Source organism: Corvus moneduloides, chromosome 26, assembly GCF_009650955.1.
Source record: "Corvus moneduloides isolate bCorMon1 chromosome 26, bCorMon1.pri, whole genome shotgun sequence".
In the NCBI taxonomy this organism is placed as follows: Eukaryota; Metazoa; Chordata; class Aves; order Passeriformes; family Corvidae; genus Corvus; species Corvus moneduloides.
In genome coordinates, this window is record NC_045501.1 from 772,177 (window position 1) to 789,517 (window position 17,341).

Genomic DNA, 17,341 nt, shown 5'->3' on the forward strand with positions numbered 1-17,341 from the left:
CGGTGGCCGTGGGGACGCGGCCTCAGCCGCAGAGGCATCGCCGCTTCCCCGCCGTGGCTGTCACCGTCCCGACCCCGGCAAAGGTCACCGGGAGCCACCGCGCCGCTCCCACCCGTGCCAGGAAATCCGGGGCTGGGCTGGGATGTCCTGTGTCCCCCGCCCGATGTCCCCGTGCCCCCGTGCCGTGTCGCTGGAAAGAGTGACGGCAACAGGGCACATCACGGGCAGCGCTGCCGCCGGCGGCACCCGGCCCTGGCAACAGGGACCTCCTGTCCCCTGTCCCTTGGCCCCCGTGCCCTGTACCCCGCTGCCTGTTCCCCGTCCCCATCTCTTATCCCCCGTGCCCGCCCCGCCCGCCCCCTGCCCGCCCCGCAGCGGCACCAGCCCGGGCGGTGTCGTTACCGCCGAAGGCCACGAGGTGACGCCGTCCACCCAAAGATGCTCGGGGGGGCTGGGGGCGATGAGCGGGGCCCCCCCCCAAGCCCAACCCCCGCGGCTGTGGCGGGGCTGGGGGGACACGCGGGGACTCCCGAGGGCGCTGCCGGGCTCGGGGGGGCGCTTCCGAGCGGGACATCTGGGGGACCCCACCAGCTGGGGGGGCGCGGCGCGGGGAGACCCTCCAGCCTTTCTGGGGAAGGTGGGGGGGAACCCTTCAGCCTTGGGGGGACCCTCCCAGCCCTGTGGAGGACACAGGGGAGAGTCGGGGGGTGCTGACTGGACCCTGTGCTCAGCGCTGCCGGTGGACTCCCCCAGAGATGCCCGGGTGCCCCAGAACAGCGACTTCTGGCCCCCCCCCCCCCGCCCCCCCACTGCCCCAGTCCCCCAAACTGCCCCCCACAGTCCCCCCAATCCATCAGCCCCCGGATTTGGGGTTCCACAGGTCTCGGCCCGGCCCGGCAGCCCCCGGCAGCTCCAGAGCTCCCAGTCCCAGGCTGGTTGGGGACTGGCCGGACCCGCTCCGCGCTCCAGCCCCGCTCTCCCGCTGCCCTCCCCGGCCTCCAGCTCCACAACCGGCTTTTCCTGCCGCCCATCCCGCTCCCGGCAGGGGCCAGCCCTGGCGACAGCCCGGCTGGAGGGCGACAGCCAGGCTGGGGACCTGCGGATGTCCCAGTGGCTCCTGGGGACCCTGGGAACCCTCCCAGGGAATCCCGGCACAGCTCCCAGGGCTGGGCTGGTCCCGGACACTTCTGTCCCCTCGGAATGAATTCCTCGAATCCCCAGCTACAATTCCCATGTGGGAAGTGAGGCCGTGCCATTCCCCAGGCCTCGGGGTCACGCTTGGCCTCCTACAGAACCTCCAGCTTCCCTTGGGGATCCACCTCTGCTCTGTTTATTTCTGTGTCTCTGTTTCTATTATTTCTATTTCTTTCTCTTTCTATTTCTGTTATTTCTATTTCTGATTGTGTTTTTCCTGTTCTTGCTCTTACTCCTATTCCTACTTCTAATCCTATTCCTATTCCTATTCCTATTCCTATTCCTATTCCTACTTCTAATCCTATTCCTAGTCACATTCCTATTCTTCTTCCTATGCATTCCTATTCCTGTTCATCCCTGTTCCTATTCCTATTCCTATTCCTGTTCCTATTCCTATTCTTTATTCCTACTCCCGTTCCCCTTCCTATTCCCGCCCCTTTCCCATTCCCCATTTTCCTCCCTCTTTCCCCGCAGCCGCGGCGTTGCCGGGACTCGAACCCGCGTCTCAGTGGTGCCGGCGTTGCCGGGACTCGAACCCTGGCCCGGCGGTGCCGGCGTTGCCGGGACTCGAACCCGCGGCCCCGAGGGGCGGCGCCGTTCCCGCCGTGGCCGCCAGGCGGAGCCGTTGCCCCGCGCCGCGGAACGAGCGGGGGGGAACCCGGGGGGCACCGCGGGGACAACACCGGGGGTGGGTGGGGGGCACACACAGGGGACAGGAGGGGACAGCCCCGCCCGGGTCACGGACCCAGCCCCCTCCCAGCCCCCGGCTCCCCTCAGAGACCCCCACCCCAAAATATTCTTGCAACCCCGAGTGCTGGGGGTGGCCGGGGACAGCCGTGCGAGCGGCCAGGGGGGACCAGGGCTGGCCCGGGACTGGCCCGGCTGGGTGAGGCTGCTGGGGGTCCTTAGGGCAGCGGAGGGGTTGATGCCATGATGATTTCTTGCTTTTCTTTTATAGCCTGTTACAGTTTTTTACAACTCCTGTATTCTCAGTGCTTTTTGCCTCCATTCTTGGCCTTGTTTGTTCAGCCAGGAGACTCAACATCTCAGAAGCTTCGTAGCCAGGGATCAGTGTGCCCCAGACCCCAAGGTCCTCTCCAGAACACATTCTGTACACTGAGATAGAACCATCCAGGGAAGGCTCCTTGGGGAGCGGGGGGCTCACTTGAGCTTCTCATTGGAGAATCTTTGATAGATCTGCTAATTAGTAACACCTATAATGTTCTACCCGATCTTTTGGGGTGGGCATTGCGCTGTGCATTGGGGTGCATTTGACCTGGGCGTGTGCACCTAAGGATCCTTCAAATAAATACCAAGGTAAAATCCCTTTTCCCCTTCTAACCGTGTTTGACTCTTGATTTTAAAACCAGGAAAAAGCATCAGGGTCACTGAGTGGGGGTGGGAGAGGGGCACAGACCCCCGGGGGGTGTCACCCCCAAAATCGGGGCTCGTCACTGCCCCGAGGTGCCCCCAGCACGAGGGGAGCATGGCAGGTTCGGGGGTACGTGGGGGTCCCCTGGGGCGGGGGGGCTCTGCCTGGGGGTGGCATTGGACTGGGAGCCGCTGCTGGGAGGAGGTGGGAGCTCGGGAGAAGTGTGGGGGGGCCATAAACCAACCCCTAAAGCCCTCCAGCCCCAAGCCCGGCTCCATCCCAGTCCCAAACCCCTTCCCTGCCCCCCCACAAACCCTCCTCCAAATAATCCCCCCGCAGCCCCAAAGGTCTCCTTGTAAACCGGCCTTTCCTGCCCCCCACAGTGTCCCCTGTGTCCCCAGGGCCCCCGTCCTGCAGACAGGACCCTGCACACTTTATTTACTCCCTCGCCCTCCTTCACCCACTCTTTGTTGTTTCCTGAGAGAGAGAAAGAAAAAAAAAAAAAAAGAGAGAGAGAAAGAAAAAAAAAAACCCCACACAGGAGGAGGCAGGAGCCTATTTTGCCTCCCAGGCAATATTTCTGGAGCCAATCGGAATGCGCACCCACCCTGCCCTGCTCCCTAATTAAAGGCTTTAAGCAGGCGGCCGGGGCCGGAGGTTTGGGCACAGTCTCTCGGTGGCTCCTCGCGAAGCAGCCGCAGCGCCGGATCCCGCTCGGGGCACGCCAGGCCTCGGCAGCCGCCAGGTTGGGGGGTCCCCGGCCCGGGCAGGCAGCTGCCCCCTCCCGCTCCCAGCGATGAGCGGCTCTTTCGATAAGAAGCTCTCCAGCATCCTGACGGACCTCTCGGGCTCGCTGAGCTGCCATGCAGCCTCCAAGGACTCGCCAACCCTGCCGGAGTCCTCGGTCACCGACCTGGGCTACTACACGGGCCAGCACGACTACTACCCGGGCCAGTCCTACGGGCAGCCCGTGGGCCACTACCCCTACCCCCAGTTCAACCTCAACGGCATCGGCGCCGCCGGCACCTACTCGCCCAAATCCGAGTATTCCTACAGCCCTTCCTACCGCCAGTACGGCCACTTCAGGGAGCAGCAGCTCCCGGCGCAGGAAGCAGGTAGGGATGCCGGGGGGACGGGGGTCGTGCCCATCCCGGTGCTCCCCTGGGGTTCCAGAGGGGGCTTTGTGTGGGATTTGTGTGGGATTTGTGGGGTTGTGCCCCCCTGGGCGTCCCCAGGTTGGGGACAGGGGGTTGCTGGCGGCTGTTGGGGCTCAGCCGCCTCCGCCGTTCCCGGTGTTCCCGTGGGGACGCAGCGGGACGGATCCGTGGGATGGATCCGTGCTGGATACAGAGTCCGGGACATGTCCCAGGGGTGTCGCAGAGGCTGTCCCAGGGGACGGGGCAGTGCCAGCACCCCGAGCGGGGTGACACCGAGCTGGGGAGGAGGTGGCTGCCCTGGGAGCCCTTCACACCTCACCCCGCGCCCTCTCCCAGTGTCCGTGAAGGAAGAGCCGGAGCCGGAGGTGCGGATGGTCAATGGGAAGCCCAAGAAGATCCGCAAGCCCCGGACCATCTACTCCAGTTACCAGCTGGCCGCCCTGCAGCGCCGCTTCCAGAAGGCGCAGTACCTGGCGCTGCCCGAGCGCGCCGAGCTGGCGGCACAGCTGGGGCTCACCCAGACCCAGGTAAGGGCTGAGCCACCCCCCCGACACCCCAAATCCCGGCCGCGGGCACGAGCGAGCAGCAGAGGGGGAGCCGCAGCCGCAGCCCCCCTGTAAATCCTGGATTTGGGAAGGGCTCTGTTCCCGGGGAGCCGGAGGGGTCTGGGGGCTCTCGGGGATGGAGTTCCCCGCTTGCTGTGGGTTGTAGGGTCCCCAGGGCCGGGTTTCCCCGTTGGAGCAAATCCTCTCTGCCGAGGGAAAGGTGGAGAGGACGGAGAGAGCAGGGAGAGGGGACGGAGCCCGGCCATGCCCCGCTCTGCAGTTTTGGGGTTTATCCCACTCCCTCTGGAGCCGGCCCCATCCCAGAGCTCACCCTGCCATGGGGTTTGGAGCTGGATCCGGCACCTGAGAGGGTCCTGGGTCACGGCACACCCGGTGTCCCGGGAATGTGGGGCACCAAGTGCCAGCGACACAGGACGCTCGGGATGAGCGCTCGGGGGAGCTCGGGACGCCCCGTCCCGACGGCAGCTCCCGATCCCAAATCCTGCCAGAACACGGGGACCCAAGGCCGGACCCTGCTCCTCCTGCCCGGACTTCCCAAAGTTTCCCCCGGCTCTGGCTGCCCCATCCCGCTTGGTTCGGGCAGGGAGAAGGGATTTGGGGACCGGTTCCACACCCGCTGTCCCCGGCGCTGGGGTGGCCCTTCAGGCTGGACTGGAAGAGCCGGGACGTGCGGGATGGGCTTCTCCCCGCGAGCCGCCGGGATTGGGGCGAAGCCCTCGCTCTTGGGGTCGTGCCTGGCGCGGGGACAAATCTGGGGGTGGGAGGGGAGTGGGCTGTCCCCGCTGTCCCCGCAGCGTGCGACTCCCCCGCGCCCCATCGCGGTGCCCTCCCTGCCTCGGGGCCGGCGCCGGCGCCCTTGTGCCGCCCTTGGCCTTCCTCCTCCTCCTCCCTTGGGCGATGAAGCAATCGGGGACACTCGGCAAAGGGCTGACGGAGCGCGTCACCCGCTCCCAGAGGGACATCCTGTTTGGGTGACAACCACCGCCACCCCCGCCCCTCGCCCAGGGCCAAAGGCGTCCAGCGCCGCCTCGCCCAGCGCGGGGACGCTCCCGACGCCCGGCGTGTGGCGTGACGGGCTCCTCGTGACGCCCGTGTGTGTCCCCAGGGGGGCTCCTCGTGACGCCCGTGTCCCCAGGGGGGTCCCCGAGACACCCAGTGTCACATGGGTGCTGTCCACAGTGCACGGTGTGTCCGTGTCCGTGGTGTGTCCATGTCCGTGGTGTGTCCATGGTGTGTCCATGTCCGTGGTGTGTCCGTGGTGTGTCCGTGTCCGCGGTGTGGCCGCGGTGTGGCCGTGTTCTCCGTGACACCCACACCAGCGGTGACTTTCCACGTGTCTCACGACAACCCCGTCCCCAGGGGTTTCCTGCCACGCGCCGTGTGGGGTCCCCGTGATGTCCCTTCCCGCGTCACCCACGTCCCCTGTCCCTTCCTGTGCGCCAGTGTGTGGCCGGGGTCCCTGTGACCCCCATGTCCCTTACTCCTTCACGTGTCTTTGGGGTCCCCGTGACCCCCTTGTCCCTTCCGTGTCTCTGGGGTCACTGTCACCCCCGTGTCCCAGGTTGGTTCCAGCGAGCAGGGCAGTTCCCTGTGACCCCCACGTCCCTCCCGCGTCTCTGGGCTCCCCGTGACCCCCCTGTCCGGTGTCCCTGCAATCCCAACCACCCCATCCCCTGTCCCCTCCCCTCTCCCCATATCCCTCCCACCCCTCCATTCCCTTTCCGGGGCTCTGACCCTTTTCCCTCCATCCCGCAGGTGAAGATCTGGTTCCAGAACCGGCGCTCCAAGTTCAAGAAGCTCTACAAGAACGGCGAGGTGCCCCTGGAGCACAGCCCCAACAACAGCGACTCCATGGCCTGCAACTCGCCCCCGTCGCCGGTCTGGGACAGTCCCGGCGGCAGTGCCCGGACCCCGCTGCCGCAGCCGCTGCCCTACAGCTCCTCGCCGGGCTTCCTGGAGGAGCACAACCCCTGGTACCACCCCCAGAGCCTCAGCGGCCCCCACGGACCCCACCAGGCGCAGGCGGCCCCCCCGATGCACCACCCGTCCCCCGGGCCCCCCAGCACGGGCGCCGTGTACTGACGGGCACGGCGGGCTCAGAGACGCTGCACAGCTCCTTGGCCTCCTTTTTTCCCCCCTATTTTGGTTTTGTCTCCTCATTTTTTTCCTAAAAAAAAAAAAGAACCAAAGGAAAGGACACCCCCGCGCACCCCTAGAACCCTCTCTCCTCGCCCCGCTCATCTCAGGAACCAGAGGACTGCAAAGGCTCCAACCCCTCCGCTCCCAGCGCAGGAAAAGGTGGAAAATCCTTCAGCTACTCTTTAATTTTCGAAGTTTTTCCGTCAACTCCCCCCCAGATAAATTCAGCCCCCGAAGAGCCTCATCCCAATCCCTCGCTGGAGCTTTGCCTGTTGGGGTGACCCCGCTGGGTGACCCCGAGCGCAGGGCACAGCCGGAGCGCCCGGATCCCGTCGGGATGGAGGATCTGTGTCACCGCTGCCGCGACACGGGGGTGCCTGGCACCACAGGAGCGGGATGTGCTCGGCCCTGGCTCCGAAATCCACAGAGTGGGAGCGATTTTGGGGGTCATGGACACCCCACGGTAGCAAAGCGGGACCCTCATCCCAGTGGGAACCACCCGGGATGATGCCCAGACCAGAAGGTGGTGATTTAAAATTGAATAAAAACTATGGGGGGGTGGGGGAGGTGTGGGGAGGGAAATATTTTAATATTTAAGCAGTTTGGGAATGGTTTTAAGTTATTTTTTAGAGAGAAAAACTCGTGTTCACCTCCATCTTCTGGCAGTGCCTCCAGCTGTGGGGAAAGGAACGGCGAAAATGCCTCTTTTTTAAGGAAATTGACGACTTATTTTAAAGGAAAAAAAAATAACCGAGCTCTTTCCTATTTTTTAAGAGAATAATGCTATTTTTTTAAGCAGAAAGTGCCGTTTTAAGGAGTGTTCATAGTGTTGTACAGTCCCGGGGAATTATTTATGTTGCCTTCTATAAATAGGGGTGTTTTGGGGGGAAAAAAAGGGAGTGTACATAAGGTTCGTTTGTATAAAGTTGTTCCAAACCAAACTGGTTTCGGTCTGGGTTATTTTGTCCACATATATATATATATATATATATATGTATTTTTTTAAGGAAAATCCCCCGCTGGTTGATGGGAGCCCCCCCTCGGGACAGGGGGTGCCCCCGAGTGTCCTTTGCTGCTTCCCCAGGGAACCAAAGCCGGGCTGGAAATGTTCATTAATAAAAGCTCTGAATTTAAAGCTCCAAACACTTTTTTTCCCCCGGTTTCTGGGGGTGTTTGGGGAGCAACGTTTGGGTTTTTTCCACCTTGGGAAATGTGGATTTAAACCCTCTGTCCCTCGGGCCCCGCTTTTGGGGGACAGCTGGGGGTGGGATGGCACCGGGTGATGTTGGCTCACCCCAAATCCCACTTTGTCCCACTGAGAGGGAATCTGGGGCAGGAAAAGGAATTTTTCCCCGGTTTTCAGAGTATTCCCCAAACGGCCGCGGGAACCTGGAGCTTCCCTCCCGCTCCTCTTACTGGGACCAGTGAACTCCCAGCCCTGAAGACTGGGAGGGCGGCTGCGCTGCCCCGATGTCCCTTTTGGGGACAACGAGGTGGGGGACAGGACAAAACCCCCCCGGGATCCCCAAATCCCTCGGGATCGATGCATTCCCTGCAGACACGGCGCCATCCCCGGCAGCGCTGTGGGGTTGGGGCGCTCAAGTGACCCCAAAATAACCCAGCAGGGTGTCCAGGGCTGTGGTGGCCCTGTCCTGCTGTCCCCGGTGTCACCCGCATCGTGTCACACGTGTGGGGACCCCATCGCCCCCCGAGCGCTGTCCCCTCATCACCCGCCATGTCCGTGGGGACCCCAAACCCCCCCACGGCCTCAATTCCCCGGGAGAGGCTCCAGGGCCGGAGCACGGGACGTTCCGGGCTCTCAGCCCCCCCAAATGTGTCCCCACGTCCCCCATTCCCAAATCCACGCAGGGACAGCCTCCCACCTGGCACCCAACCCCCCCAGAAGCTGCACCCCGAGTCCCCATTCCCAATCCCATGGGAAGAGGAGCAGTCGGAGCGGCGCTGCCTGGGGCAGGGAGCTCTGTGCCGTGAGCTGGGGAGGTTTCGTTTCATTTTTTATTTATTAAAAAAAAAAGAAACAACAAAAAAAACCCTAGGTTTTTTTCTTTCTTTTAGAGGAGGAGGAGGAGGAAAGCGAGCCCGAAAAGGCGGCGGGTTACGTATCCAGGGATTATGTAAATCCCGGGTGCCGCATTGCCCACGGCCAGGGGCGATCCCCGCTCCCTCCCAGCATTGCCTGCGGATCACGCTCCCCCGGCAGCCCCGGGAATGGGCGCCGGGAAAAGCCTTGGGATCGTGGAGCTCCCCCCGGCCCCCTGTCCCATCCTCGGGGCGTTTTCCAGAGGGTCCGCCCGGGTTCCTGTCCCCCTTTCTCCCACGTCCAGCTCTCCGGAGGGGTCACCACCAGCACCTCCCACAGCCCTCCCAGCCAAGAATCCCCCAGAATTCCCAAAATGTGGCTGCAGGACCCCGAGATCCCTCCCTGGGGCCTGGTTCGGTGTCCCGGCACCTTCCCGAAAGTGGGATGGAACAGGGAATGGGATTGGGATTGGGAATGGGAGCCAGGGGCAGGATCCTCACAGGGGTGGGGACATCCCCCACTGTCCCCAGCATCCCTGTCCTGCCCTGGCACAGGCACAGGCACAGAACGACCTTCCCTCGTTATCCCAGTTATCCCAGTTACCCCTGATGGCAGCGGGGATGGCCTCGGACAGCTCCAGGATGGCGACACTGGGGACAGTCCCCTCGGAGGGGACGCGCCCGGTGGCTCTGGGCAGGACCGGGGTTTTGTGGGTCCCGCGGGGGGTGGCAGTGCCGGGGGTGGCGGTGCCCGGGTCCCCCCGCTGTCACCCCCGGGCCCAGCAGAGCCCTCCCAGCGCTCCTGCCCCGTTGCGACACCTGCAGCCCTTGCGTCACCCGGTGCCAGCCCCGGGAGCGGGGGCAGCGCCCGCCCACAGCCCGGCCTGGCAACCCCAGCCCTGGAGCCGGGCCCGGCCCAGCCCTCGGCTCACCCGGAGCCACGCCGGAGTCACGGCCCCGCCGCCAGCAGGGTCCGGGATGGCCCCGCAAAATGGCACAGCGTCGGTCCCTGCGGGGCGTCTCTGTCCCCATCACGCTGGGGATGTCCTGGCTGGGGACAGGGAGGTGACTCCGGCTGCCCCCGCGGCCCGGGACGGATTTCCAGCCTGTGCAGGGGGAGGGAGGAACAAGGCCAGGGCCATCCCGGTTCCCCAGTGGGATTTCTCCCGTCCCGCAGGTTAAACCCCACCGGAGTGGGATGCCTGAGGGTCGGGATGGAAGTGTCTCCCCCAGAGCAGGGACAGCCCAGAGCCGCGGTGAGCGTGGACGAGCGGAACCGATCCATGTTCAGCCGATTTATAGACGGGAGCAAAACCAATAACCGACAGAATTTATAAATTAATCCAGGCCGGGGGTCTGGGGACTCCCCAGCCCCTCCTAGGGTCCCCCCGCCCCCTGTCCATGAATGGGGGACCCGGGGCCGAGTCCTGTCCCACAGGGACGGCGCACAGGGCGCTGGGTCACTGCGGAGTGTGACAGAGCAGGACATCCTCGGGTTCCTGCAGATCCTCGTCACCTTCCTCCTCCTCCTCTTCTTCTTCCTCTTCCTCCATTCGCTGGGATCCCCCAGGGCTTCGCTGGGCTCCCAGTCCCTCGGGGGAGAGCGGCAGAGCGTCCCCCTCAGTGTCCCTCAGTGTCCCTCAGTGTCCCTCCGTAGCGCTGGCAGTGTCACATCATGGGGGTCCTGGGGATGGCGTCCTGCGGGTGCGGCTGGTACCAGGCTCCGAAGCTGTTGATGTAACCCCCGGGGGCCAGCGGGGGCCCCTTCCCGGGCCCGGGGAGGTCCCAGAGCGGGGGGAGGTTGGGGGAGCAGGGGGACACGGTGGGGGTGCTGTGGGGGGGCTGCTCCCCGTCGGGGGCACTCGGGACCTGCTTCATGATCTTCTTGTACTTGGAGCGCTTGTTCTGGAACCAGATCTTCACCTGGGGGCAGAGAGAGAGGGGTGAGGGGGGAGGAAGTGGCCAACACCCCCTAAACCCTCAAAATTAACAATTGCAGCCCCCCCGGGGCCCCCCTTGAACCCCATCCCTGTGGGGCTCTGGGGCGCGAACCAGGCCGGGAGCCCAACCCTTCACAAGCGGCCCCTCTGAGGCAGGGGGAGAATGTGGGGAGAGGCACCGGGAGGCCGGGGAGCGGGGCAGTGTCCCCAGGAGTGTCCCCAGGAGTGTCCCCAGGAGTGTCCCCCTGCCCGTGTCAGCCCCAGCCGCTGCCGCTGCCGGTGCCGGGGCCGGCCCGGGCTGCGCCCGCCGCGCTGGGGTGGTGGCCCCGCTCATTCCTCCCCGCGGTCCCCCCCGCGCTGCCGGCAGGTTCCCACTTGTCTCCTCTTCCCCGGCTTTATGAGCTCGCTTCGCCCCTGGCTCCGGGGCTGCACCGCTGCCGCCTGCCTGTCTCTCCCCATCGCCTTCAAAAACCCACTCGCCCCGTCCCGCGGCCCGGGGCCGCCCAGCGCCGGGCACGGCCGGGCCGCCAGCCAGGCTCCGGGGCTGGGAAAGTCCCGCTGCCGCTGGGAGGTGCGGGCAGGGGCGCCCCAAACACGAGCCCTGCGGGTCCACCGGCGCCAGCTCCCCCGCCGCGGCACGGCTCGGCTCGGCTCGCTTCCAGCCGGGCACGGCCGCAGCCGGAGCCGGCCCGGTGGCACATGGTGTGTCCCAGTGGCACATGGCACATCCTGGTGGGCACATGGCACATCCTGGTGGGCATATGGCGCATCCCAGTGGCACATGGTGTGTCCTGGTGGCACATGGCACATCCTGGTGGGCACATGGCACATCCTGGTGGGCATATGGTGCATCCCGGTGGCACATGGCACACATCCCAAGGGGCACATGGCACATCTCGGTGGCACATGGTGCATCCCAAGGGGCACATGGCACATCCTGGTGGCACATGGTGCATCCCAGCGGCACATGGCACATCCCAAGGGGCACATGCCACATCCCAGTGGCACATGGTGTGTCCTGATGGCACATGGTGCATCCCGAGGGGCACATCGCGCATCCCAAGGGGCACATGGCACATCCCAAGCGGCACATGCCACATCCCAGTGGCACATGGTGCATCCCGAGGGGCACATGGCGCATCCCAAGTGGCACATGGTGCATCCCGGTGGCAATGGACAGCCCCGATGGCCATGGCCACCGCAGTGTCCCCCGTACCTGGGTCTGGGTGAGCCCCAGCTGTGCCGCCAGCTCGGCACGCTCGGGCAGTGCCAGGTACTGGGTCTGCTGGAAGCGCTGGTTCAGCGCCTGCAGCTGCAGGCTCGAGTAGATGGTCCGGGGCTTCCGCAGCTTCTTGCCCTTCCCGCCGAGCCGCAGCTCCCCGTTGGACACGGCCAGGGGCTTCTCGGGCTCTGGGGACGAGATGAGAGGAGCCACAATCAATCAAACGCACCAAGAGGTCAAAAAAACCACCCCAAACCCACCCCAAATCGTCCCTGGGGCTGCCGGGGGTGTCTGTGGAAGGGAGGGGGGATGAGGGGAAGGCTGCATCTCATGGCCCTTTAAACCTCGGGCGAAGCAAAAGAGGAGAGGAGGAGGAAGGGAAGGACGGGATCATCCATCCAATGTCCAACAGCACGTGGCACACAGGCCTGGGCCTGCACCCGGCTGGGGGGGCCAGGCAGGGCTCCCCGGGGATGGGGGGCACTGGGATGGACCCCCTGCCCCGGGGGGGGTCACTGGGGTACGCTGGGGGTCCCTGGCCCAGCAGTGCCCGCCTGGCGTGGGCGAGCCCGGGGCACCCAGGGACCTAGCCAGGGCCGGGGGCTCAGCCGGGCTCGGGACCCCCAGGCTGGCTCGGGCTGCAGGTTCCTGCCTCAGCTTTTGGGGGAAACAGTGGGGAACAGGGGTGGAGCAGGGCAGGGAGCTGGGATTGGGGTGTGGGGAGAGGGCAGAGTCTGCCCGGCCTGGGGGGCACAGGCTGGAGGGTGTGGGCAGCTGGGGGTCCCAGGGGGCACCTGGGGGTCTCGGGGTGCAGCCGGGGGTCTCAGGTTGGAAAGTACCGGCAGCGGGGGATGATGCTCCCCATGCCCGGGGCTCCCCGAAGCCACCCACGTGCCCCCGGCGGGTCGGGGCGCTCTGGGAGCGGGGGGCCATCACCCCCGGCCCCGCCGGCTGCCCCCCAGGACCCCGCACCGAGCCCAGCCCAGCCCCGCCGCCCCGGAGCGCTTCCGACGGCTCCGTCCCGGCGCTTCCCGGCGCAGCCCCGGCTCTCCCGGCCGGGAGGGGCCCGGGGCGGGTGCGCGCCCCCCGCGCCCCCCTTACCTGTGTCCTGCAGCCGGGCCCCGGGGGCCGGGGCGTGCGGGGCGCCGGGGGGCGCGTAGGGCAGGTAGGGACCCCCGTGGGGCGCCTGGGGGGCCCCGCCGGGGTACGGGAAGTGCCCGGGCCGGCCGTAGGAGGAGAAGGGCGGGGGGTCGTGCTGGGGGTGGCCGGCCGGGGGGAGGCCGTGCAGGGGGTAATGCTGGGGGGGGCCGAGCTCCAGGAACGCGGCTTTGGAGGGGTCGGTGCCCAGCAGGGTCTCGGCCACCGAGCTCATGGTCATGGTGCGGCCGGACCGGGCCGGGCAGCGCCCGCAGCGCCCGCGGCAGAGCCGAGCCGAGCCGAGCCGAGCCGAGCCGAGCCGAGCCGAGCCGAGCCGAGCCGAGCCCCCGCCGCCCCCCGACGGCTTCGGCTGCCGCGGCCCCGCGGTCGGGGATGCCCCGAGAGCCCCGCCCCGCCCCGCCCCCACAGTGACGTCACGCCCAGGGGCACCCCCTTCACCCCGTGCCCACCCCCCCCTTCTGTGTGGGACCCCCTTCGAGGCCCCCTCCCCCACCTGTGCAGCTGCGACCCCTCCCTGGGGCTGGGGGGACACCCCGGGCCCCCCCCGCCATGTCCTGGCGGTGTCCCCCGGGGGTGACCCTCGTGCAGGGGGTGTGGGGGGTAACCCCACCCTCTTCAGGGTTCCCCCTCCCTTGGGGGCGAAGGGGGAGGACGGAGACCCCCGGGGGGGACACGGGGCAGCCCCGGGGACAGGCACGGGGCAGCTGAGGCCGCTCGCACTCAGCGCACCCACGGGGGACAGAGGGACACGGGCGGGACGGACACGGGCGGGACGGACACGGGCGTCCCATCCTCGCGCTCCGGGAGCTGGGGGCACTCCCGGGATTCCAGACGGGGGTGGGACCCCCCGAGCCACCCCCGGCAGGCGCGGGGCCCCTTCCCGGCGTCGGCAGCGCCCGGTCCCCGCGGGGCCCCGCTCCCGGCGGGTGACAACCTGCCCGGCCGTGCCCTCCGTGACCCCGGCGGGGCCCTGGGCCCGGGGGCGCCTCCAGCAAGGGCACCACGGGGACAAATCCGCCCGGTCTGGGGCTGGGAGCTGCTGCCACCGCCTTTGGGGACAGCCAGCGGAGCCCCGGCCGTGCGGGTGGCGGGGTCTGTGAGGCTGCGGTGGCTTTGGGGACACCGGGGTGGCACAGCGGGCAAGGGAGCGGGGAAGGGACCGCGAGGTCTGTCCCCGCCGCCGCCCCCGCTGACACGGCGGGGGGAGCAGCCCCGCGGGAGCGGTGACAGCGGCCGGGGGGTGGCAGGGAGGGCCCCCGTCCCCACCCTCCCATTAGGCCGTGTCCCAGCCGTGTTTCCATGCGGCCACCGGCTCTGAGTCACCCGCGCGGGGCCAGCGCTCCCATAGAAATAACCCAGCTCTGCCCCACGCTCCGGGACAGCCCCGCCTCACCCTCGCCCTCCGCTCCTGCCCTCGGCCCCCACCCCAACCCCAGAAACTTCCCCGATGACCCCCGGGGGCCATTCCCAGCACAGCCGGACCCACGGGCTGTGCCCTGGGTGCCGTGGTGTCCCCCCGTCCCAGCACGGAGCTGTGTCCCCGGGATGATCCTCAAAATCCCACACCAGCCTTAAACTCGGGTGTGGGGCGAAGCCTCCGTGGGGGCCACCAAACTCCGGGGACCAACAGGGAAAGTCCCCCAACCCCACCCCGGCCCAAGCGGGGGCGAAGCAGCAGCGAGAGGAGAATTCCAGATGTTCGCAGCCCTGCCCGCGCCGCATCCCCGGGGAGCCCGGCCCGGCCCGGCCCGGCCGAGGGCGAGGACCGAGGGAAAGCTCCCCTGATCTGCTTTTATCCTGCTCCTCACTTTCCCCGCGGGTGACTCAGCCCCACCGGCTGCGGACGGGTGCCGGCTTGCCGGGATCGGCTCCCGCCGGCCCCGCTCCCTCCCGGGCTCCTCACCCGGCGCTCGGGGGGAGAAGGGAGATGCTGGGGCTGGGGGCTGCATCCCCCCACCCACCACAGAGGCTGCTCGTGGGGGATCCCGGGAACGTCCCAGAGCTGGATCCAGGGGGATGCAGACCCCCTTCCCAGCCTCTTGTGCTTTCCCACCCCTCTGCTGAGAGGTGGATGGAAGAGATGACCGTAATTAATAAAAGTTCCCCAAAATGTCCACCCCAAAGCAGGGGAGCCGAGGTCCCTGCGCGAGCTGCTGCAGGATGGTGTCCCCAGGGGTTTCTGGGGACAATATTTGCCCAAATGGCAGGACCAGGGGGGACCCTCAGGATTCAGTTCCCTGCTGGGGTGAAGGGGCACAGCTCTGTTCCATCAGGGTGGAAGGAGGGACCCCTCCCCTCCTCATCCCACCTCATCCCACCTCATCCCACCCCATCCCACCCCATCCCATCCCATCCCATCCCATCCCATCCCACCCCACCCCACCCCATCCCATCCCATCCCATCCCATCCTACCCCATCCCATCCCATCCCACCCCATCCCATCCCACCCCATCCCACCCCATTCCACCCCATCCCATCCCACCTCATCCCACCCAGCCTAGGGGCTGCAGAGTGACTGGGGAGGGGTCCCCCCCATTTGGGGCCCTCCAAGGGGGACCCAGGAGAAGGGGCAGCCCAGGGGGATCAATGGGCCAATGGTGACACCATCCTCGTCCTCCTCATCCTCATCCTCATCCTCCTCCTCCTCCTCCTCCATCCTCTGGGTCGGGGTTTGAAGGTGCCAATCTCAGCCCCGTTCTGTGCCAAGGGCACAGTGACAGGGACAGCTCTGCCTGCTCCAAATCCCTTTGGGAGAGGGGACAAAACTCTGGCACCAACCCTCGGGCCGTGCAGAGCCCCCAGCTCACACCGGGCTGGTTTTGGAGGGTCCCAGTTCCAGGACGGCGCTGTGGGCAGGGGGCACGGCCGGGGCGGGCGCCAGCCCCGGTTGGTGTCAGCGGGGGCTGGCAGGGACGGGACGGGGCTGTCGGGGCGGAGTTTGGGGTTGGAGGGGGCCGCGCTGCCAAGACAAACACACCGACTCAACCCGTGTTAAATTGAAAAAATAAATCACGGCCGCGCTCGGAGCCAAGGCCGAGCCTCGGTGTCGGGGCTGGAAGGTGCCGGCGCACGCCGAGCCCCGCGCGGTGCCCGGGAACGCGCCGGGACACGCGGGGATAACGTCGCTGGCGGTCACCTGGCCGGGGATGCTCCCGGGATCCGCGGGATGCGGATCCACCCGGGCAGAGCCGCGGAGGCTCGGGGTTGTTCCCGTCCGCCGGGACTGATGAAAGCAGGAAGGATTAAAGGGGAAAGCAGGGATGGGCGCGCGAGGAGGGGGGGCCGGGAACGCGTGTGCCAGGTAACCAACCCCAAAGATCCCCCGAGATAAAGGGAGATCCCAACAGCTGTAATTAGGCTGGAGATAGAGCGGCGCGGGGAAAGCCTGGAGCCAGGAGCAGGAATTCTGGGTTAATGGCAGCCCAAGGAGAAGTTAATAACAAGCCGAGCGGAGTGGGAGCAGACAGCCTGGCGTCTGCCCTCCCACACGCCCGCGCTGCCACCGCCGAGCAGCCGCGCTATCTCCAGCCGGGAATGGTCCCGGGGCAGCGCGGGGAGACGCTGCTGGGCCCCCCCGCCGCCCCGGGCGGCCCCCCCGGCTCTTGGGGCGTCTCGGCACCGGGAAAAGCCGGGCCGGGGGAGCAGGGGGGTGAGGGAATGGTGGGGAGCATCCTCTGGGAGGGGGGGACATCCAGAGAGGGGAAATTCCCGGTCCCAGGGGCTGCAGTGACTCGGGGTTTGTCCCCGGGATGGTGCCAGACACCCCCAGAGCACCCAGGGCCTGCTCCCCCCGGAATGAATCACCTCGGGGGGAGGTGACCTGATGGCGCAGAGGTGGCCCCAGGGGACACACGGACGTGGGAGGTGACAGCGATGTCACAGCAGGGTCTGGGACAGTTGCAGAGGGACCCACGGGAAGGGAAAGCTCGCAGTGATATTTTTTCTCCCCGTTTAATTTGCAAAGCTCCAACAAGTCCGGGATTTGAAATTTTCTGCTAAAAGAAGCTCAAAAAGTGGCTTGTCCCAGATTCTGGAGCCCCGATGGACTTGGGAAGGTGAACCCCAGCTCCAACTGGGAGTTCCTGTCCCGATTTCCAGCACCCAGAGCGTGTGGGGCAGCCTGGTGCCACCAAACCCCCACCCAGGGGTGTAAATCAGCATTTCCCCATCGCCACAACCGCGGTCAGAACCCCACAACTTCCAGGATCCCTTCCCTGCCCCATCCCCGCTTGGAGCTGGATGAAACCACTGAGATGTGACCAAAATCCTCAAACCAAGCGCTGCTCCCCCCGGCCCCGCCTCATCCCTCTCCCAGAGCCGATATTTTGGTTCAGAACCTCCAAATCTTTCCCAGGACGCCGATCTGGGTTTGATTTTCCCGGGGATGCGTGGCTGGAAACCAAAGGCATCAAAGGGCCCTGGTGGAAAGAACGACGAGGAAAGGCCCGGGAGGAAATGGTCCCCTGGACTTCATGGGTGGATGAGGAGCAGGGAAGAGGGGAGAATTCCCAAATTCCTGTTTCAAGAGGACCGAACCCGGTGCCGGTTTTGC

At 66.3% G+C, this 17,341-nt stretch overlaps 2 protein-coding genes across 2 annotated transcripts; one reads left to right on the top strand and one right to left on the bottom strand.

Annotated features, from left to right (window-relative positions):
• Nucleotides 1-3,203: 3,203 nt before the first annotated feature.
• Nucleotides 3,204-7,369, top strand: DLX3 (distal-less homeobox 3). The gene is made up of 3 exons (XM_032091690.1): nucleotides 3,204-3,681; nucleotides 4,060-4,250; nucleotides 6,045-7,369. Exons 1-3 carry the CDS (start codon nucleotides 3,363-3,365, stop codon nucleotides 6,369-6,371), a joined length of 837 nt encoding a protein of 278 aa, XP_031947581.1. The 5' UTR covers nucleotides 3,204-3,362; the 3' UTR covers nucleotides 6,372-7,369.
• A 2,379-nt stretch (nucleotides 7,370-9,748) lies between these two features.
• Nucleotides 9,749-13,084, bottom strand: DLX4 (distal-less homeobox 4). Its single transcript, XM_032091713.1, has 3 exons — nucleotides 12,732-13,084; nucleotides 11,625-11,818; nucleotides 9,749-10,391 (listed from the first exon to the last, which is right to left on the bottom strand). Exons 1-3 carry the CDS (start codon nucleotides 13,006-13,008, stop codon nucleotides 10,137-10,139), a joined length of 726 nt encoding a protein of 241 aa, XP_031947604.1. The 5' UTR covers nucleotides 13,009-13,084; the 3' UTR covers nucleotides 9,749-10,136.
• Nucleotides 13,085-17,341: the final 4,257 nt, after the last annotated feature.